We start from the raw sequence: 22,479 nt of genomic DNA, 5'->3' as shown, positions 1-22,479 counted from the left end.
AACAAACGGTGACATTGAATCACTAGGTAATATTACCTGCAAAGCATTAAAGTATTGAATGCTCAATTTCAAATGAGATGGTTCAAAACTCGGGTCAACCTGTTGACGCTTCCGTGATTTAAGTCAAGCCATCCGCAGGAAGTGCGCGTCCTGGCGGAACATTACGGTGATAATAGACCGGAGTTGACATTGTGACAAGTGACCACATATTATCATTAAAAAGGAATTCTTTGCAATTGGAGTCAAGAGTAGTTTTACTATTGTTTCTGTTTTAAAAACAGCAGTTACTTTGCAACAACAGTTACTTTGATATTACATTCATGAAAAAAATCGCAATGAACACACAAACCTGACTTATATTTTAGCTGTCAGACACAAGTAACGGTGGGGGAGTAGCGCTACAGAAAACCGCACAGTTGCACCATCCCACTTACAACACGTGCACTTCTCCTTTCTATCGACGCAGATGAGAGCAGAACCACATCGAACAGGATGATTTAAAACAAGATGTCGAAGCTGCTGGCTTTGAGTTTCGTCCTCCTGGTGACCGGAGGGGGAAGCTCGATGGTGGATGAAACTTTCACTCTTGATGGAGACGTGCGTCACCTGGTTGTAGGCAACAGCTCCCTGTACATCGCAACGGATGAGAGTCTTTACCAGCTCAACCACGACCTGGCTTTAGCACAGAGGCGAACTCTGACGGGAGTCAATGGGACGTTGACAGTTCAAGTGTTGCTGCCGTTTGTCAGGAATCGAACTCTGGTCAGCTGCGGGGTGACGGAGCGCGTGTGCGGCTACTGCGAGGTGCTGGACCTGAACAACATCAACTCTCTCATCCACAAGGAGAATGTGTTGGTGGGTCCGATGCGCGGCGGTTCGTCTGTGAACTTGTTGGTGGACGTGAAGGCGCCTTCCAGCGCACGTGTGACTTATATTCTAACGGCCTTGAAGCATGTCAAAGACCAGCCAGAGGTCCGCGGCTGCCTACCTGACGCCAATGTGGTGTTTCTCTACGACACGATCCAGGAGAGACGCAGGGAGATATTCTCAAAGGCAGATTTCGGAACCAACACGGTTTTCAGTAGCAAACACGATGTCGAGTTTGTGGACGGATTCCAGATGAACTCCACCGTTTATCTGTTGTCGAACGTGTTTCCTAAAATGAAGGGTAAAAGGGGTGGGAAGGAAGAAGAGAGGGGGGTCAAGGTTCGACTGGTCTGGATGCAGGCACAAGAACACAAGAGGGACACGATGAGGTCAGCGCGGGGAGCGACTTTTGAGTATCCGTGGAATGAAACCCGACTCATAGCGTCATCGGTGGTACCGAGCTCTGATCCGGTGCTCTGGGCCGGTGTGTTCAGTCGGGATGGAGGCCCCACCAGCACCGAGTTGGTCTTATTCGACATCACTCCCGATTTCAGTGGGGATGATAATTGTGACCCAGACTTCAAGACGACTGGCTCTTGCAACAGCGAACTGGTAGGATGCTTCTTATAATCGCATATTTAATGTAGATTTAATGTGACGTTATTTAGTACCACCAATGCTGAGTGTCTGTGGCGTTTGTCAACACCCTGCTGTTACGTAATTATGTCGAACTAAACCTAGAACTAAACTTTGGAAAACACTATTCAGTCTATTAACTAAATGTAATGAACTACCAGGAGTTCAGTTTTGGCCCAGGCCACTCACTGATGTACCTGGACACCTGTGAGGGAAGTAACTGAACAACTGGAGCAGGAGTTCCCAAATGAACATTATTTACATATTTACATGAAAGAGCAATACTTAAATAATGTCTTGAGAATGCCAGAAAAGTATGACCGCAAAGGTCAGCGTCACAGAAAAGTATAAAGAACAACCAGGTGAAAATCTCTTCAAATATATCTGGGCTGAACGGATTTGAAGGTGGCCATTTCCCCTGTTCCACAGGGTTATTCAACAGGTCACTGAGAACTCTTCACTCCCCTCATGGTCCAGTCAGGCCCTCATCTACCATCTGACCCATTTCACCTGTTCAGAACAGAACCTTTTGACCATGGGGCCAAATTCAGTCACGCAAGGCACCCAAAATTTCAATGTGCTAGACAGCCTGTCCTGGCATTCAGTAACAGGAAAATGAGTTGAAATAGAATGCAATATCAAACCCAGTTTAAATCCTCAATGGACTGTTGTCCCATGAGACATATCTGTGGTCGTTGTGAAACTCGTACTCATAATCATAACACATAACACGAAACACATTCATTCAAACACAAACAAGACTTTCTATCTTTATCGAATCCCCTCTGTCTACATTCATTTTTGACATTCATGACCTCATGCTGTACTTAATTTGAGTGTGTAGTGCCAGTTATAGATATTTCAAGACCACCAAAAATTACGTGGGTCGGATTCAGTCCTAAGGACCCGTAAGTTTTCGATGTAGATCCCTACCAGTCCCAACCAATAGTGAAGCCCGTTAGTGGGAAGAGCGCGTATGACATGGAACTGTGAATAGTCTATAGTCTCATAGCTAAGTCATTCACATTTTTCGGCTCCATCGACCTTGGAACTTAAACAGTGGTGTGTGAGCAGCTTCTCAAAGTTGAAAACCATAGTTGAATGTCGATAAATTGTACATTGTACATGCCATTGTTCATATCAAGAATGATGTCAATGTTTCTGTTTTCAGCCAAAGGATCCGCTAAGTGCAAAGAAAGTTCTCTACCGAAAGAATCACATGACTGCCGTGTTGGCTACGAGAGTCAGGACGTGGATGGTTTTCTTCATCGGGACAGGAGATGGTCAGCTGACTAAAGTAAGCTTTACAAATACTCTGCAGTGTGTCGTCTGAAAATAAAAGAGTCAAATTTACTGGTGAGTTGCTAAATTTTCAGTTTCATTTTGTCAATAGTTTTGACTGAGCTCAGATGAACTCTATAGTATTTCCTTTGGACTTTGACAAGAATGCACATAAGACGGTACAACATGCGCGCTTCCTCATATGATTTAAGGATTGTAGTGAAAGCTGCCACCCAACAATAACCTCTTTCACGATGGGTCTAATTTCAGATGTCTTTTCAGGCCTCAGGTGTAGATCTTTTATGTGAGTGTTCGGATAACTTCAGCCTGATGTCATTTAGGAGATGCTTTATATATTTTAAAAATGTAAAGATAATTTTGATTGCAATGATTTACAGAGAAATACATTTGTTTGGTCCTTAACAATGGTTTCACCAGGTTTTCTATGTGAACATAGCAGAGGATAAATACTGAGTTGAATACAGTTAAATATTCTAAGTTAAGGTCACACACAACCTGTGAAATCTAGATTTTAGGAACTGGTTTTCCATTGACATGTGCATACATGTGCTCTGTTTCAGAGCCTGTGACTTGACATGACGTTGCAAAATTGTCCTGTCATATCATCCAGTTGTTGCGAGCTTTAGGCTGAGGCATGTCCAGAACATCTCAGTTGTTCAGCAGTGCTGTCCAACTAAGTTGAAACATGATTTATTTCCAAAAATAAATTGTACGTCACGTTTGTGGTTCGACTTGCATCTAGTAAGTTATGCACCAGATTTTGGACAGTCTGGAGAGCCTTTGAAATCAAGCAATCATCAGCAAGACCCTGCAGTCCTGCCTGTATCTTCTCTCACAACCAATAATCATAGCCCATATCCAATATCCAAAGATGTAAATGTTAGATGGAGCTAAAATGATATACAAGTAAACTTTTCACAGCTTTTTTTCACTGATAGCATCACTGAACTGTTAGTTCATTTCCTTCCTGGCCATCTTGAGGGGGATATTGTGGTTTAGTGTTGATACAGTTTGTAGACGTGGTGCTAGCTTTATGTTCTTAAAATAAAATTGCCATTTTGAAGTATTTTAATCGAGTCTCTTTATATCAAGCAAAGAAATTGTAGCATAACCCTGATAGTACCCCATGGAACAACATACTGCAGTTAGCTGTCCTCATTCACTCATTGATAAATAAGGCCATTCAACATGATTCCTCCTCTTATTTTCGGCAGCTCTCTGTGGACAGCAACTTTCAAACAACATGTCCCACAGTTCTCTACCACACCAGCAATGATCGCAAAGTATTTCCCAAAATGCACATTGATGACACGGACGGCAAGCACTTGTACGCAGCCTTCAAAAACCAGGTGTGTATCCAGGCGTTTGCTGTGTGTGTGTGAGTGTGTGTGTGTGTGTGTGTGTGTGGTGGGCTGAAGTCAAAACCACTGTGGCTTGTTGCAGGTCAAGCGTGTTCTAATGTCAAAGTGCAGTGCAATGACACGTCTGGAGGACTGCTGGTCTGCACAGGACCCGACATGTGTCTGGTGTGGTCCTGAACAAAGGTCTGGTGAAGCCACCTGTTGAGGTGTAACAATGTATTAATGCGTAATAAAAACATCACCCTCACATCACATGCTCGTGTCACCAGCTACTCACATTACATTTTCATCAGGATGTGTGACGGTCCAGGCCTAAAGATAATTCTGTATGACTTCACTGATGTATTAGAGTGGGGATAAGGTGGCAGTGGTTTAGCTCTGATACGCTGAGGTATGCTATTTGAACCAGGTTATGGGATGTACAGGAAGAGCATGAATTTGAAGGTACATTTGAACAAATAACCTCTCTATCCAATCACTTAAAAAACTGCAGGTGCATGTTTGAGGGTGAATGCCAGAGTGAAGACTGGATCTCTTATGCTGAAAGCTACCAAAAGAAGGTGGTCTCCTACAGGCTTGTTGAGCAAAGCATGGGCCAGGTAAACCAGCTGCTGAGTTGTCAAGACTCTCTGTTACCTAATTCTAGAACCTTTCTCAGATCGCACTGAAGGTCCAGGCTCACATCACTGCAGGTCGAGAGGTTCGCGGTGGATTTGCTTGTCAGTTTTCTGGGAGGTCTGGCGTATTGTGTAGGGATGGTCTTCCTCAGAGTTTCCCAGGATGCACCTGCGTCTTATCAAGCAGCAAGCTTCCCATCAAAAGTCAGTCAATTGAGTTTCTCCTCAACATCAGTCATATTGGAAACAGCTGATCAATAGATGTGTCACTCTGCATCGACAGGTACGGACGTCCTTCTTAAGATGAAACTTGGGCGGTCAACACATCAGGAAAGGGTGACCCTCCAAAACTGCACTGAAATCAAAGGACCACGCACCTCTGCTCTGTAACTCTGCTTGTTTATTTTTTGATACAGCTCATGTGATATTTACATTCAATCCTTGTTTTCTGTCTCAGATGTTTACAGTGCGTTTCGGTTGGATGCAGCTGGACCGGTAACGGGTGTTCCTGGCACAGTGATATTGGAAATGTAATGTCATCGTGATGGCAATTACCTATATTATATTCTATTTATTTAAAAAAACATTAAATTTATTCAAACCTCCCAGGTGCAGGTCAGCGATTGTCTGTCTGTGGAGTCGGGGACCAGCAGTTCTGTGAGTGTGTGAATATTGAGAAACATAATCAGAATAGAATTTATTGCCATGGTCAGTGGGGGGTTCCACCAACTAGGAAAGTGCTTCGAAATAAAGCGCTGTTAATCAAATAAAATAAAATAAAATAGCAAAGGCTGATCACAAATTTAACAGTCTGATGACTGAGGGGAAGAAGCACTATAATCAGAGATGAAAACACAAAAACAAAATATGTATTGATTCTGTATTTTCATACCAGATGCCGAACATCACATCAGTCACCCCAAAGACTGTGTCCTTCTACGGCAAAAACCATGCACTCCTGTCAGGACAAAACCTCAGTCAAGTCACTAAAGGGAGGATTCAGTTTGAGCTGGACTGCACCCCTCGAGAGTGAGTCATTTCTGGTTGAATTATCGTATGAAATACTTTTTTTTCATCTAAACTGTCTACCATGTGCTTTGCTTAGGTTCGCTGTGTTGAACAGAACTGAGACAAATCTGGTGTTTCACATCCCCCCTGCTGACCAAAAAGGAGTGGTCAACATATGTGTCGTGCTACCAGACGACAGTTGCCATGGCAGTGCAGAAGTCACTTACGTGTCTGCACCGACCTGCAGCAGCGTCATGCCAAACAGCTCCTGGATCAGGTAGCGTCTCTCCTCTGCTCGGGTTAATAAATTTACCCTGAAACACTCCTGTGTAAACACATAATCTTCGCTCTACCGCCAAAATTATTATCGTATTTTACAAAACGGAGTGTGAAGTTGAGTCTCTTATCTTGGTGGCCCAAAGAGGAATTGCGCAATATTCTTGTTTCCTTCCTGTTTCCATCCAAAACTGTGTAAAACAAGTTCATGGCAATCATCTCATCCTTCCATTCTCAACCTTTGTTTCAGTGGAAAGAGGAACATCACGCTCTCAGGGTCTTATTTAGACATGGTGGATGGGATCGTTCACAGTGTAACACCACAGGAAATCAAATTTCCTTTGGCGAGTACGCATCAAGTGAGTCCACGCACACGCACATGCTCCTTCTTCTATTCAGTGTTATAGTGTATTTTATGTTGTTTATAATTTCTAGAAGATGACACTGTGCACAAACTTAAATTATATATATTAAAAGTATACATTCATAGAAATCACACTGAATGACATTGTTGCAGTGTCCCATCTGGGGTCATTTTTGTTATATTTTTCCTTCCTTCGATCCTTTTCCACACAATTATATACAACTCTGTGACTGCTTGGAACTTTGTTCACTGAATCCGGTTCATTTAATCTTCTCCTCTCTCCCTGCACAGAATCTGTCTTATGAGACGCCAGCAGTTAAAGAAGCAGCAACAGTCAGTGTGTCACTCAGAGTTGCTAACCAAACATTAGCTTGCCCTCGAAACATCATCTACTACCCCGACCCGGTGTTCACGAGCTTCACCTCCACTGAAAAGGGTGACGACCTCAGCATCACCATACAGGTCGGTGCAGGTTTCTGATATGAAGGGACTGGTGTATATCAAAGGGCTGTTTTGTGCTCTTATTGCAGAAAAAAGCAGACCATCTGGAAATGACGACAGCAGAGCTGTCAGTTTGGGGGGTGCTGAATGGTGAAGAGTATCCCTGTGTTATGATCTCTGGAGGAACAAGTGATAACACAGACTTTTTTACCTGTGAAATCAGAAACACAGTGAAAGTGTTTAAGGAGATAAAGGTATGGTTGCTTCTCTGTTGTGGCCACATGGCATCCTTCTTGCAGCAAGAAGGTTTGGTGGCCTTTCTGCATGGAGTTTGCATGCTCTTCCTGTGTGCACGTGGGTTTTCTCTGGGTACTCCGGTTTCCTCCCACACTCCAAAGACATGCTAGGTTATTTGGTTAACTGACGATGTATGCGTATGTTTGTTTCTTCTGAATGTTACATCTGAAGCAAGTGTTGCAAGAGTCACATGATTTATAGAAGCAAAGGAGAGTTTGAAGACAGTGAGCAGGTTCCACCAACTGCAGTTTCACAGTCTTCAGATTTGAATTTGTGGTTTGTCGCTGTTTCCTGTGTTGGCCCTGTCGACGTAGGTAAGTGGCAAGGTTATAAAAAAAACATGCAGACTATACTAAGATGAATAAAACTGCTGCTGGCAGATACAAGGACTCAACTGTTCTGGGCACGTTATAGAAGCAAAGGAGAGTTTGAAGACAGTGAGCAGGTTCCACCAACTGCAGTTTCACAGTCGGCAGAACTCAAAAATTGAGTTCTGACGCTTTTCATGATTCAAGCACATTTAAATAAGACAGTCTTGTGTTGTGCCAGGCGACTTCACGTGTCTATTCAAACATGGCATGGTGCAAACTAGGAAACACAGAATGTGATTTAAATAGGCGAGTCACCAATGCTCTTGTTCATCTTAGTACATCAGTCACGACTCCAGCCTCAGGAGAAATTTCTAAAAACTATTTAAACTATTTTGGATGTGCAAATGTTACTAGTATATCAGCCACGTTGTGTACAATGAAAACATGACCATTCCTGGTTGTTTGCTGTGGTCTGCCAGATTATGTACGGGGAGACAACAGTCACACTGGAGTCACCATCCTCCATGTTTCTCGTGATTCTGCTGGTTCTGCTGCTGCCGATTGTCATCATTTTCATTGGTAACATAAACACTACCTTTTTCAATTCAGCATTTACAGTCTGGTACTTTTATCGCTTTTCTGGTTGTGCCATTCAGTGGTGGTGATAGTTTACAAGAGGCAGCAAAAGAAGCTGACAGTCCAGATGAACCAGCGGATGGAAGTTCTGGAAATGGACATCAGGAATGATATCAGACAAGGTAGGTTCTGTCTTTTAAAGGTTTCATCCTACTCTTACAGCCCTAGCGATTACAGATTAACCTAACATAAGTTTTCAGTTTTGCATTGGGGGTATAGACGTTTGAAGTGCTGTCCACAGCAAGATGGTTGCAGGGTTTTGAATCAAGCCTACTCATTTCACTCCGCTCCTACCCACCTTGTTCTGTGCTCGACCCTGGCAACCAAGCTTATCGTCTGTACCTGATATTTACTGTGGATCTATCTGAAGATATTGTTGGAGAGCTAAGAGAAGAGAAAAATCTAGGTTGACCAGAGCAGCTGGAAAGCACTGTGTCAGGTGACCACAGTAGATCTCCCTGGAAAATGACCCCTGCAAAGGTTTTTAGAGAGGGCAGGAAGCATGAATTATGGAGTAGCTTTATCTGTCAGTGTAGCCATCTGGATCTGTGACGGCTTGCCGAAAGCCTTCGTCGGGAGATTGTCACAGTGCAGATCAGTTTCAATCTGAGTAATAATAATAACAACAATGCAGTGCAATTAAAGACCACACAGTGGCCTAGTGCTAAGCACTCTCGCCGTGTAGCAAGAAGGTTGAGGGTTCGATTCCGGGGTTGTACAGGTGCCATTTCTGCATGGAGTTTTTTCCGGGTTCTCCAGTCTCCTCCCATGTCACAAAGAGATCCTCTCTAAGTGAATTGGACAGTCTTGGACACTGCCCCTAGGTGTGTATGTGTGTGTTATATACAGTATATGTGTGTATAATGGTGTGTGTATCCTGGGATGGACTGGTGATGGACTCGCCCCAACCCTGAACTGAAGATGTATGTACAGAGTATTAAACAAACGCTCTGAAAAATGTTTGTTTTTGTCACTTAAAAAAATTATACTTTTTTTTAACTTTATTGTTAGAAAAAAGTAGAAGGTGAAGTGCATGCTAGTGACATCACCGAAATACAGGAATGGTTTTTGAAGATTTTATGTCATTTCATGTTGCGTTTACCTTGCAGAAAGTCCCAGCCCAAATACACAGCATGATGAAATGGTGTCTTTATCTACTTTTCTACTTCTAAGTGACGTTGACCACAAAACACCTGTTTCCTTTTTACTCATTGTTTTTTTGTGGTCCCACAAAAATGTTACTTAACGCACAAGAATGTTTTTTTTTGGTGTCTTGAGAGTGTCCAGTTATTGAAATGTTCATGGTGTGGACCCACAATAACTGCCTACTTTTCCTGACACAGGTTTTGTGGACTTGCAAACGGAGAGAGCAGACCTGATTCAAAACGTGGGAGCAATTCCCTTCTTTGACTACAAGCATTTTGCCTCAAGAATCTTTTTCCCTGAGGTAAATGAAAACAGTTCCCAACAAGTTCCCTAGATGGTTATCTGACAACTATTCATTAAAAGGTGTGTAGAGGAAGTGTAAGACAGAAATTTCGGACCAGGAAAAATAAGTGGGCTGAAGGGAAGTCGCAAGCCGTGTTATTTTGTCTCCAGACTGAAGACTACAAATGAACAAATTTTACCGAAAAGGGAGTGAGGACACTCAACAACAATATTTACAGAGTGATATATGAACAAGCATTCAACAACAAACCACAATAGATGAATAACTAAAAATCTGTTCCCCTGAATCATGTTCGCAGAAAGTTTTGTTGACTGTATTTATTAGTGTCAGTTTTGAATAGCGAAAATACTAAATTCAAATTCATAGACTAAATTCCACGTTGATATCATCATTAATCTCATGCCCCTTTCCATGCAAACAAGACCCCTTGAGGAGATAACTGTTTAGTTTGACCACCCGAAACAATGGTTTCCTCTTCTTCTCAGAACGAAGCTTTGATGGCATCCTGTATCGCAGATATCGGTCAGGTAAGGTTGGAGCTCCTGACGAATCTGACGCCGACTCTCAAGTGTCTTACTTGTATCTGCTCTTGGAGCAGAACGGCAGCAGTCAAAACTTGGACGAGAGCTGCCAAGGCCTGTTGCAGCTGATTCAGGACCCGCTCTTCCTGACATCCATGGTTCACGCTCTGGAGGAGCAGAAAAGTTTCACCATTAGAGATAAGTCAGTGTGTGTTTTTCATTGGATGGAGCTCACACAGTTACCGTAATTTTTGGACTATAAGCCACTACTTTTTTCTTGTGGCTTATACAACAACGCAGCTAATATATGGATTATTACAGGCTTAGAGGGTCATGCTGCCAAAGCATTGAACCTTGAGTCATTCTATTTACCATGTTAATGTGCTCAAAATGTTTTCGCTGGACTCCATTTTCAATTATTTCAACGATTTCAGTGATCCTTATGCATAGTGATCCTCATGCAAGCCGGGTGCACTACTGACTTTTCATGCACTGCACCTGCGGCTTATAGACCAGTGCGGCTTGTATGACCAAGATCTCTTTTTCTTTGTAAATTTAGTGGGTGCAGCTAATACTCCAGCAGCTAATATTTATAATATTATGTGTGTTGTCTGCATATTTGGATTGGTGTGTAAAATTACTCTAAACTATTCTATTGTATTAAAAAAAACAATACCATATGAAGTAAATGATGTAACTAGAGGTACTTTTAATTTTAGACCTGTTGCTGACGCATGGACACATGACATTTCAGAGTGAACTACTGATTTGCCTTTGAACCTTGGTTCTGCTTTGTGGATTCTACTTCCTCTGCGCCAATTATTATACGCTATCATTCTCCTTTCTGGGGGTTCAGACATGTTCCTTCTCGTCTCACTTTGCAGCTTCGAATGCACAAATTTCAATCCTTCATTTCATTTCAATGTACTGTGACTCCCATCCAGGTGCACTGTGGCATCGCTTCTGACCGTCGCACTCCACAGCAAGCTGACCTACCTGACAAAGGTGATGGAGGTTCTGTTGAAGGACCTGATGCAGCAGAACAGCAACACTCAGCCCAAACTGCTGCTACGACGCACAGAGTCCATTGTGGAGAAGCTGCTGTCCAACTGGATGTCCATCTGCCTGTATGGCTTTCTGCGGGTCAGTGACATCTGTTCTATTTTTCTGTTATTTTTCTAACAAAAGTCTGCTGTGATGAAAGTGGAAGTGCAGTTTTTAGCCCATTTTGGGTGACAGTGAGCTTCCTCTTCTTTCCAGGAGAATGTGGGTCAGCATTTGTTCCTGATGGTCAGTGCTCTGACACAGCAGATCAGTAAAGGCCCGGTGGACTGTGTGACTGAGAAAGCTCTTTACACACTCAGTGAGGACTGGCTGCTGTGGCAGGCTCAGGACTTCAGCGCTCTGGTACACACACAAATGTCATACTTATTTGCTTTTAGTGTTTGTCCCTGAAATGTTTTTAACATTCCCATTGTGAACATGATTCAAATGGAGTGGAACAAGGTCCCCGGGCACTTTAGTCACCAATGTCACCAAGCACGTTGCCTTGTCTTGTTGGAAAAAAAACCCATACGTAATGAAACAGTGTGGTTGGCCACCTAGCCACACAGGAGGAAGTTGTGCAAGAAGTGTACTTTGGTGCCATTACTAGGACCTGCAACATTAAGGAACTGCCACGTAAACTGTCTCAGACAAAAGATAGCTATTGTCCTTTGTTTTAACACGTTAGCCAGTGAGTCAGAATTCCACTGTTGTCTATTGACTGAATAATTGCTCTTCAATATTTTGCTGTCGAATGGCCCACAGCGTCCATTTTCACAAGTATTATGAACCACCACCTCAACTCAGGCTAATTTCCATCCATTAGGACAAACCATGTGTGTGCCACAAACCTGCAGAATGAAGACTGATGATGTTTGTGCACTCGATTAGAATGAGCCGCATGACTATTCATCTGTATTCAGTACACCACCGATCTGTTGCTGGGACATGGGGTTAACAGGTTTTAGTCATTTTTTGTGTTCATGGATTTTTTCTTCTGCCTTTATGTTGCTGTGTTAATGTCATATTTAGCATATGTTTCAGTTTGTTTGTTATGTTTGTTTTTTTGTGCAATGACTTCATTCTGCTAAATTTTGTGATGTGTTTTTTTAAAAAGGCACAAGTGTTTAGATGAAGTGTTTGAGTCCCACAGAAAGGAGATTGAAGTGCCGTGGATACTATTAAATTGCTGTTGTTGATGTCTTGTTCAGAAATGTGGTTATGTTTAATTTTAATACTATTGACGTATGATGAGAAATAGTTGCCAGTCCTTCTCCTGTTCTCTGCAGAAACTGAAGGTTCTGTTTCCGGTGGGCAGTGATGGCGAGGTCAGCGAGCCCCTGGAGGTCAACGCTCTGGACTGTGACGCAGTGGATCAGGTGAAAGAGAAAATACTGTCCTCCTTCAAGACAAAGTTTGGTTTCTCCTACAGCACCCTGCTCAGGGACCTCTCCATTGGTATGATTTTGTTGTCCATGACACTCTTGAAGTAATTTGTTCCTCTATGTGGACCGTCATCCACAGTACCTTTGTCTTGTGTTGCAGAGTTTGACCGAGATGGTTCATTCGTGGCTCTAGAAGAGGTTGACGCAAGTTCAGAGGTCATTGGAGAAGTGACCATGCTCAACACACTCAGGCACTACAAGGTGATAAAATAAATAAAGTAAAAAAATAATAATAATAAATCAAAAGAGTAAGGTTTTGATGAAGTCATTACAAAAAATATAAAATATCCACAAATGTTTATTCACGGTTAAAGATGCTGTTTGCTTTGTTATCAAATTATATTTGAGAAACTTGTTTTTTTTATTTACCCCTTATTATTATTGCAATATTATTACAAATGTTGAAATGTTGAACCTCTTTTCTACTGTTTTGTCTCAGCTGTAGTAAAAGTATAATTGTGTGACGTTAACATGACTGTATATATAGAGACTATAATTTTGTCTTCTGACACCATTGAAATTCAAATATGTTCATAAAGGACAGCAAAAAAATTAAATGGTTGACAAAACAGTTCAACCATATACAATTTAAAGATAAATGTTAAATTGTGTGCTGCAACAAATTCAGTGTGTTGTGCTTCTTCAGGTGCCTGATGGAGCAACTATCAAGGTGCTCCCAAGAAGTAAATCCACTCTCCGCCCCCAGGGCAGTGTCAAAGGTACAAAGCAGATGAGTTTAGTATTTACAGGATCGAGATCCTGTTTTAAGTATTTTACTTTTCACTATTCTCTGAAAATTTTACAGCGGCGTATTGGTCTTCTCCGTTTTAAACTCAGAAATTCTGTTGCGTTTGAAACTCATAAGTTAGTGTGTTCCTCTAATTATCAGAATGTAGCGCCCCACAGCAGCAATTCAACAGCTCTCCCAAATGGTGTAAAGATATATTGCAACTTCAATTTAATCGCAACTGTTAGTCTTCCCGTACACTAGAGCTTTCAATTAGGCTAGTTTGGTGGGAAAAGGCTGTGTGCTGCTTTGTTCTACTCTCCTAAACCTATGAGCATGATGTTCAATATTCCCATTAATGCACAGGTTTTCATGCACATATTAGAAATGCAACAGTTTTAAAGTCAGTATTTCTGAGAGTTTAAAGTGAGAATTTCTGAGTTTCAAAAAAATATGTTTCTGAGATTTTAAAGTCAAAATTTGTGAGTTGAAATGTACAAGTTCTTCCTGTTGTCACGGGAAACTGTTGTGTGCTGTGTGGGAGTACAATAGCAGTCCATTAAAGGTTACTTTTCAGTTGGTTTGAGTCACAATGAAATGCTTTAGCTCACATTAGCCACATTGTTTAGGCTTTCATTGGACTGTACATGTTCATTATTGTTTCTTTGAGTCTATTTAAAATTGAGTCTAACAAAAATAGTCTTGGAACATAGTTTAATTCAATAAACACGTATTGAACACACTGTTGAGGCCGTATATGCATTTCTAATATGTGCATGAGTGCATCTATTAATGAGAATATTGAACATCATGTTCTTAGGTTTAAAAGAGGAGAAAAAAGCAATTCCCATTAAACTAGCCTAAGAACACTGTAACTGAGTTTCAAACTTAGAAGTTTGTCATCATGGCTCCCATCGCCACCTTTTTTTTTCTCCATCGCCGCGTAATACGCCGTCGCATCAAAGTCACTCCAAATTCGATTGCACAACTCAAATGCTTCTCTCTTTCACCTCAAGATGATCAAAACTTCTCTGGAAAATACTTCCACTTGGTAAGAGTCTGACATCTAATAGTTTAAATGTTTCTTTAAATCCTTTTTTTGAAGATTATTGGGGACATGCAGGAAAATGAAATTTGTGTTCTACCCAGATTGATCCCGATGTGGACGAGAGCCAGACCAACAATCCAGAGAGAAAGAAGTTAAAAGTCAAAGAAGTTCACCTCACCAAGCTGCTCTCCACAAAGGCAAGATGAAACTATTATATTCTCCGAAGAAGGGTGGATTCTTTAATTACATTCAGACAAAATAAAAACACAATCCATTAAAATCAGTTGTTTCACAATGGGAGTAACAGCGAGAGAGTCCAAACGCAGATGGAACATGTTACACAGAGAATGATGACAATACCTGAAAACAGGAGAAGTGAAAGGCGACAAATGCGGTTGACAGATATGGTAAATGAGGACATGTGTCAGAGGTGTGAATATGGAGTGATGAGATAGTGGTAGCAGAGTGCTTCCTAGTGTCACTGTGAACAACTGCGAGCTAAATCCAACCTAGTGTCTCCCTCAGGTGGCCGTGCATTCATTTGTGGAGAACCTATTTAGGTCCATTTGGGGTCATACTCACGGGCGAGCCCATCAGGCTGTCAAATACTTCTTTGACTTCCTGGACACTCAGGCGGACAACATGAAGATCACAGATCCAGACGTGCTTCACATCTGGAAGACCAACAGGTGAAGAGCCAGTAGCGCGAATGAAAGCCTCAAAAGTGTTTGTTCATCGTCCTTTGTGTCGCAGTCTGCCACTGCGCTTCTGGATCAACATCATGAAAAATCCCCAGTTTGTCTTTGACATGGAGAAAACATCACATCTAGATGGCTGCTTGTCTGTCATCGCTCAGGCCTTCATGGACTCCTTCTCGCTCAGTGAGATGCAGCTGGGGAAGGTGAAGTACACAGCATTTTTTCTGTGCCAACAATAAATGATGTTTTCAGAAGTACGGGGCATCCACGTTTGAGAAGAGTCAATCTACGTTGAATTCTATCATTGCCTGTTGCAGCATGCACCAACCAACAAGCTCCTGTACGCCAGAGATATCCCCGTGTTTAAGCAGGAAGTGAAGACGTTCTACAAGCAGATTCGAGACCTTCCTCCAATGGCGGATGCAGAATTTAACAACTTCCTGAGAGAAGAGTCTGAGGTACGGGTGCTGACTATCATGGATCACGGAACATGAAGACGATCAAAACCAAGTCTTTGCTTGCAGAAGCACGAGGAAGAGTTTAACAAAGCAGCTGTCCTCACAGAGCTCCTCAAGTTCATCATGCGATACTTCTCTGAGGTCAGTCTGTGTAACATGCAGCCAACATGACAGCCTAGAACTTCAAGAAATCACACGACCACAATGTCATGTGTAACCGCTCCCCTCTGTCTGACTGGTTCTCTGCTATAATCAGTCAATTTGTCATCTAGTTCTTTTGTTTTCTTTTTGTTTTTTCTCTCAACTCTCTCAGCTCTCAGCAGGTTTAGAGTTTACTTATTTAAAAAATGAAATACAAAACACTGTGACATACTTACAAAATAAAAAATAAATGAACATATGTACAACATATAAATAAATGGATCCAACATGACAAATATGGCAGCAGCAGCAGCAAACCCGATGTGCATGCGCTGCAAGTTTGTGCGCTCAGCAGACCTGCACAACACACAGGAAACACTCATACCTCAACACACACAAGCCTGTCTGACACGCATAGGTTGTGTCGGTTTTGACAGTAGAAGCCCAACCAAAGGTTTGACCTAACCGAGGTGCGGTTCAACACAAGTGGGAATAATTTTGACTTTCCCATCAGCCTCAAATTTTCAATTCAGTGCATCCCTAGATGTAGGATTCACAGATTCTGATGGACAATAAAGTTCAAACAAGTGATGACTCTTTGGGAAAAAAAGCTTCTTGAGTGTGAATAAGTGGTTTTGGTTTGCACAGTCTGGTCCTTGGCTGCAGCGGCCATCCTGAAAAATAACATAATCCACTGAACATTTGTACCAGAACCTATAGTCTCTACTGTATTCTACTGTACGTTATGTCAGAAAAAAATCCATGTTGGCGTTCTCAGTTCCTGCTCAGGTCCACCATGTAGTTGTTCCCAGGCCCACACTCCACGCTACAATTGAGAGCGCCCAGCAGCTGGAGTCTCAGCCCAGCTGAATAAAAATAACTTCACGGCGGTCAATGATAAATAATGCACGAACTACACAACACCATTTTAGTTTCAATCATAACATCGAGAAATGCTGAACCAACTTTCAATCATGTGATCGCTGATCTGCTTCAAGTCGGACAATTATATCATCTACACGGCTTGATCTAACTCAGAGTCAGAGTACTCAGAGTCTCAGTACTCGCTAATGCAATATTGAGAGTTTTGTGTATTAAAAATACATTTTAAATACAACAATGAATGAAACCCCTCCAGATCCCCAGGGGAGTGTATTCCCTTTGTTTTGGTGTTTGTTTGGTTGTGTGTGACTTCCCTCCATTAAACCCAAATCACATGCACAGTGTCCATAATGGCCAGGTGGTGAATTGATTCAGAGGATTTGCTGAATCAGTACTGACTTGGGGAAGGTACAATGCTATGCTATTTTTACCCTCCCCAGAAAGGGGCGCTTTAAAGGACGGAGTGAGGCGCTACCTCTGCAATTATCAAGAAATGACTGTACACAGTTTACAGTGAGGCGCTACCTCTGCAATTATCAAGAAATTACTGTACACAGTTTACAGTGAGGCGCTACCTCTGCAATTATCAAGAAATGACTGTACACAGTTTACAATCATAGTTTCACAGTTGCGTGCATATGGAGAACTGAATTTAATCTCGAAATCTAATTAAAATCTACAATCGAATTCATCTCTGCAACCAAAACTTGGTTTACTGGTAAACATTAAATGGCATTTATACAAACCACGTGCTCTTGATGGCCTTTGGCATCGCCAGTTATGAAAAAAAAGTGTTGTTAGCGTGAATTTTAATCCGCAGATCAAAGAGAAGCTTGACCAGAATGGAGCTCCGGCAGAGATGAAGGAGCACCTTGCTGACATCAAGAACACCTTCGGAGGAGTCAAAAGCCGAGCGTGGTCGTGAATCTGCGCTGATGTCTGGGCTGCTGCCATTGAAAGACTACTGGAATAAAGATGAGGATGTCACACTCTCAGTGCCTTGACAACACTTCTCGATACAGCATCAGTCGTCTTTTAACTCTCAATTCACTTTTTACATGTGCCATCTGACTATAAGGACAATCATAGCTTCATTACTTGCAAACCTCAATAAAAAAGCTTATATGAATATTTCTATGCACAAATGTCCACTTTTTGTCAAACATGATGTTTCGAATTGTTTTAGTGTTTTGGACTGTATGTATAAGACAAAAACACATTTTGGCTATTATGGCGCGATGAAAATATGTCTGGACTGTTTTCAGGGGCTGCCACAGCAATCCAGTCTCCTCCATCTTAACTTGATATTAGATCTTGCTAGATTAGCATCGATCTTTATGTGTCCTCCTTCGCCATACTTTTTTTTAATATCGCCATCTCCGCCTCTTGTGTCCAAACAGTCTGGGCCTCCCAATGTAGTCATCCAGCCTTATGAGCTGTGCCTCTGATCTTGTCCGTTCTAGACTCTCCCAATGAAAACCTCAGTGTATTGAACAATGACACTCTGCTCTGTTGAGGTTCTACTTAGTAGAACTACAACTAAGGAACAGTAGTCAAGGTGTAACAGTCATGTTCTGGTTAGAACATAATATTGTTCCGTCTGTACACATAAGGCATTTTAGATAGATAAATAGCCTTTATTAGTCCCTTTTTACATTATTTTTTATCCCAAGCAAATGGTATTCCTTGATGTATGAGATGTATAAGAGCGAGCACTTTTGTTTTCCATTGATGTCTTTTCTTGAGCATCTTATTCGAATACTCTTTTACGTTATTACTTTATTTTGTCTTAATATTTTTTCATTTACAGTATATTAATTGTGCAATGTTCTTATTTTTACAGCATTCATTGTTGTTTGATATGGATGGCTGTTTTATGTATACTTATACTTTATGTTCGTGGCTGGCATTTATGCTTCAATGTTTGCTGCTTTGACAAGTTGAACTTCGCCATGGCAGGAGACGAATTAAGGTTTTCTCATCAAAAATCTATTTATAAATAAATCAATTGACTCCCACCTACATCTTCATCGCAAACCAATAAAACCCCAAAGTCAATGCTGATATTTATTGATTGATTTTACATTCATTAAACATCCCTTACAATTCCTCTCTGATCTAAAATATGATAATCAGGTTAAAAATATGTCAGCAATCATGTACAACATGAACCATTAGAGGTACTCTGAGTAAAAGTTAGAAGGTGAAATGTGCTCAGCGGTCATCTCCTCTCAGAAGATTCCATCACAGTGAAGTCCTCTCTCCCTGCACCAGGCGGCCCCTGAAGGCCCAAGAGTCCTGAAAATGATATATTTTCAGTGACAATTTATTAAGTTCCGTTGAGCTCTTCAAAGGATCACAGCTTTGCTGAATACTTGAAGGATGTCGCAAGATGTACATTTTATAAACAAAGTAAGCATATGAAAATATGGCATTTGAAAAATATAAATAAACAACACACAATTTCAGTCATGTAGAAACAATGACTCGTCCCACCTGGAAGGTGATCCCTTCGGATGAAGAATATCTCTTCTGAATCAACTGAATCACTTCGTTCTTTATGTTCTCCTGCGTGGTTCCCATGACATCGATGTAGTAGCAGTCAGCGCTGGCATAGTGGCATGAGATGGCCTGAACACACACATAATCATCATAAGAAAACTCACCCACAAGACTAAAACTGTGCAACAGTTCTTCTTGGTTTATCAGCTAAGCTTTCAACACATGAGTTACATTTTCATTTTTCATAGTTGGACTTGTCTGCATGTTGGTATACACGTGTGCAATTCTCATGTCCTGCCTTTCTATGTGGCGAGTTCATGACTGAAAACTGATATTTAACAAGTAATCTTGCTGTGCTCAGTATAATAGCCAGTGAATTAACAAGTCATCATGGTGAATTTCTCTCAAATTCAGGCAGTACCTTCCGGAATCCCTGAGTCCTGTTCACGCCCGATCCGTGAATCAGCAACGGGTGGAAGAAGACAGTGTCGCCCTTCTCCATCTCCAGGTGAACCCTTGGCAGCTCTGGGTCGTAATCACGCACACCATGGTACATCGTGTTCACTCCGTTCTGCGAGACAAAAGCAGAGGTGTGTGTGTGTGATTCCTCCACAGAAACCTGTGTTTATCTATTCCATACCTCCCACTCTGGGTAGTCATGCTCCTTCAGCGTGTCCTTGTGAGTGCCAGGCAGGACCACCAGGCAGCCGTTCTGTCGGTCCACTTTCTCCATCGCAGTCCAAGCACAGACGATATGATCAGCTGGTCTGAAGGGGAAATAATGGAGGTCCTGGTGCATGGGATGACGGGAAGTCTTCTTTCCTACAGCAACAAAATACGACTTTTCTAGTGTAAAATAGCCAAAATCAACTTCAACTACCAGCCTGGTGTCCATTTTATTATGTTGAGCTTCTCCTCGTGAATAAAATGTTTTGAGATGGATTTAAAGTGGAAAAAAACAAGTTAATTTGCAAGTATAATAAGAAAAAGAAAAACAAATCTTACAGTAAGTTTTATGCCAACCATCATGTGGGAACCATTAGTCATGTGCATGGGATGACGGGCAGTCGGAAAGCAAGGAACTTGAAAATCTGGACTTGAGGACGAATGTACCTGCATCAGGAGGTTTGTTGATGAGCATGGTGTGCATGGCCATGATGTTAGGGCCAGTGAAACACTCCACATACTTGAGGATCTGAAAGAGTAGTTTCTCAATGCTGAAACGACATAAGTAATAAAACAAGAAAAACACAATTACAACCAGCTACCTCGGGCAGGCAGCAGTAGCGGAAAAGCTCCTCATCCTGTTGGAAGTCTTGAATCTTGGAAACAGCCTTCTGATCTGCAACAAACTCGGACTTGGCAATCGCAACGTCCCTCATTACCATAAGACCTGGAACCTCCACTTCCTGTCGACAGATGCGCTCAAACTCGTCCCTGAAGACAAAACAAAAATAAAATTCAACATCAGCGCTGGCAGACACATGAGGGTATTGGCACATGCAGTCCAACAGTTTGAGTTCAACAGTTTGATTCTAAATTTACTTGCATTTCCTTGATGTCTTATCTATCTGAACTTTTCGGTTCCTTTTGGCCTCCAACATCTGTATCAGCCCGTGTAATAAAAAGAAAGGTGCAATTCAAGTCTTGGGCACGACAGCAAAGTATTGTCCTGCAGACCTTAATGGGCCCAGCAGCAGTGTGCGTCCTGTGATATAGGTCACGGTTGACGTCCCATATTTTGACAAATGAGAATACAATCATCAAAACTCATTCACAGATGAAAAAACAAAATCAGGGACTTTGTCGTGCCCCTCTCTTAGGCAGCAGCTCGGTGAAGAAGTTGCCATGGTTACCTGAACTTATCGATATCATCATGAGAAACCAGATTCTTGATGAGAATGAACCCATTTTCTTCATAGAAGAGCCGCTGGTCTGCCGTCAGCAGGTCACTATTAAAAGTGTATCTGCGAGAAAACGGAAAACAATTAATGTATGTAAAAAGTAGATGCTCACTTTTCTGGAGATTTCATTGACCAAAATTAGCTAAATTTACACGGATCAATACACATTCAGAACTTATTTAAAACTAGAGTTGTCACCCTAAATACGAGACATACAAAAACTCAGGTTGACCATTACACAAAGGACGCTGAGCACAATCACTACCTATAACATTTTATGAAACAGAGTGTCACATGGAGAGCTTCCATTGGTTCAACAATGTGTGGTTACCTGAACCTCGGAGGTAGATGAGACGGGTGAACAGCACTGGGAGCTGATGTTCCCAGAGCAGCCTGAGAGCCATTGATGAAGGAAATTCACAGCATACATGAATATTAAAACAATCAAGAGGTGGTATACAATTTTTCAGCACAAGTAGATACTTAAATACAGAGGATGTGCGACTGAATGCCTCTAATATCTACACTACAACTACAAAAACATCTCAATAAAACAGTGTGATACATACTCACTTTCTGCCCATTTATTGAGGCAAAAAAAAAATCAGAAATTATATATAATCCGGGATATAAACACAATGGCTAAATTCACTGTTTAACATTTACTGTAAACAGGTAGTAGCTTACACTTAAATACTGTCACTGAGTTCACTCAGCCAACAGTGTACCCCGTATAAAGAAAACAATAAAGGTAAGTGACGGCTATCCTAAATGAACAGCATTTTCTATTGTTTTTCCCAGGCACTAAAAATATGTTCATAGATGTATGATAGAAAAATATGGAGGGAAAGCAAAGAAAAACAAGCGAACAAACGTAATAAAAGTGAAAACATGCATTTACATTTTAACGTATTCCATTGATATTTAAGCATTTATTTCCACTTTCCTCTTGTTTACATGTTTGTTTACTTATGATTTATGGCACTTCTTACTTAAATCCAATAACTGGATTACAGAGATAGACAAATAGAAGCTGTATATCTTTCATCGCACAATGTGTATCGTTGCCATTTGGCATCAAAACATCGATGCTAAGTTTCTCATTGTTTGTTGATCCTGGGGGGGAGGGGAGATACAACCAGAACGCCTCAGACATAGCTAAACTGCAGACGGATCGCTACGCGCTGGCACATGTGTAATGTGGAACATGATACGTAAACATGAAGTTTTACTGTCGGACTGCAGGCCTGCTCTAGTCACCCAGACCCCGGCCTACAGTAACGCTGCTGCCCCCCACTCAGTCCGCCCACACAGGCTAATGGCGCAGCTACTTCCGCTACATTCCTGCCACGCTAATAACAAAACAAAGCCGGTGCACATCACAATAAAAAAAGATACGATGACAGCCGGTGGTCGCTTGAGATGACCCGTGATTACTCTCAGTCTTTCCGAAGCCCGAGACATTATTCCGTACCTACGCAGCGACGCTTCTGCAGAGGTCCGTGGACGTACGTAGACGGAGTGGAGCAAAGTTCACAGCTGT

The 22,479-nt window shown here is 41.7% G+C and overlaps 2 protein-coding genes across 3 annotated transcripts; one reads left to right on the top strand and one right to left on the bottom strand.

Annotated features, from left to right (window-relative positions):
- The first annotated feature begins 466 nt into the window (after nt 1–466).
- On the top strand, nt 467–19,681 carry plxnc1 (plexin C1). Of its 2 annotated transcripts, XM_053862976.1 has the most exons (31): nt 467–1,479; nt 2,675–2,800; nt 4,020–4,154; nt 4,249–4,349; nt 4,660–4,765; nt 4,825–4,987; nt 5,067–5,169; nt 5,241–5,313; nt 5,393–5,440; nt 5,679–5,812; nt 5,889–6,068; nt 6,318–6,426; nt 6,723–6,893; nt 6,962–7,126; nt 7,960–8,059; nt 8,137–8,238; nt 9,460–9,563; nt 10,052–10,093; nt 10,165–10,289; nt 11,032–11,230; nt 11,348–11,494; nt 12,421–12,589; nt 12,677–12,777; nt 13,223–13,295; nt 14,320–14,354; nt 14,453–14,548; nt 14,877–15,040; nt 15,105–15,252; nt 15,367–15,507; nt 15,574–15,648; nt 17,351–19,681. In XM_053862976.1, exons 1-31 carry the CDS (start codon nt 508–510, stop codon nt 17,453–17,455), a joined length of 4,512 nt encoding a protein of 1,503 aa, XP_053718951.1. In that variant the 5' UTR covers nt 467–507; the 3' UTR covers nt 17,456–19,681. The 2 variants fall into 2 exon arrangements, 1 of the variants encoding a protein (XP_053718951.1); XR_008414386.1 differs by lacking the exons at nt 15,574–15,648; nt 17,351–19,681 and having other exon boundaries at nt 15,148–15,252.
- Nucleotides 18,593–22,475, bottom strand: phyh (phytanoyl-CoA 2-hydroxylase). Its single transcript, XM_053862977.1, has 9 exons — nt 22,335–22,475; nt 21,268–21,329; nt 20,889–20,999; nt 20,301–20,469; nt 20,146–20,227; nt 19,673–19,854; nt 19,454–19,603; nt 19,027–19,161; nt 18,593–18,828 (listed from the first exon to the last, which is right to left on the bottom strand). Exons 1-9 carry the CDS (start codon nt 22,398–22,400, stop codon nt 18,775–18,777), a joined length of 1,011 nt encoding a protein of 336 aa, XP_053718952.1. The 5' UTR covers nt 22,401–22,475; the 3' UTR covers nt 18,593–18,774.
- Between the last annotated feature and the right edge of the window lie 4 nt (nt 22,476–22,479).

This window comes from Synchiropus splendidus, chromosome 4, assembly GCF_027744825.2.
Source record: "Synchiropus splendidus isolate RoL2022-P1 chromosome 4, RoL_Sspl_1.0, whole genome shotgun sequence".
In the NCBI taxonomy this organism is placed as follows: domain Eukaryota; kingdom Metazoa; phylum Chordata; class Actinopteri; order Syngnathiformes; family Callionymidae; genus Synchiropus; species Synchiropus splendidus.
Note: the sequence above shows the minus strand (reverse complement) of the source record. Positions and strands in the feature narration are given on the sequence as shown.

Excerpts from the sequence above, each read along its gene's own strand:
- plxnc1 (XM_053862976.1), top strand. The coding sequence starts at position 508 with ATGTCGAAGCTGCTGGCTTTGAGTTTCGTCCTCCTGGTGACCGGAGGG. Across the intron at positions 5,813-5,888 it reads CTGGACTGCACCCCTCGAGA|GTTCGCTGTGTTGAACAGAA; the intron begins GTGAGTCATTTC and ends TGCTTTGCTTAG. Across the intron at positions 15,649-17,350 it reads TCATGCGATACTTCTCTGAG|ATCAAAGAGAAGCTTGACCA; the intron begins GTCAGTCTGTGT and ends TTTAATCCGCAG.
- phyh (XM_053862977.1), bottom strand. The coding sequence starts at position 22,400 with ATGTCTCGGGCTTCGGAAAGACTGAGAGTAATCACGGGTCATCTCAAG. Across the intron at positions 20,470-20,888 it reads GATGATATCGATAAGTTCAG|GGACGAGTTTGAGCGCATCT; the intron begins GTAACCATGGCA and ends TTTTGTCTTCAG. Across the intron at positions 20,228-20,300 it reads GCTACTGCTGCCTGCCCGAG|ATCCTCAAGTATGTGGAGTG; the intron begins GTAGCTGGTTGT and ends CTACTCTTTCAG.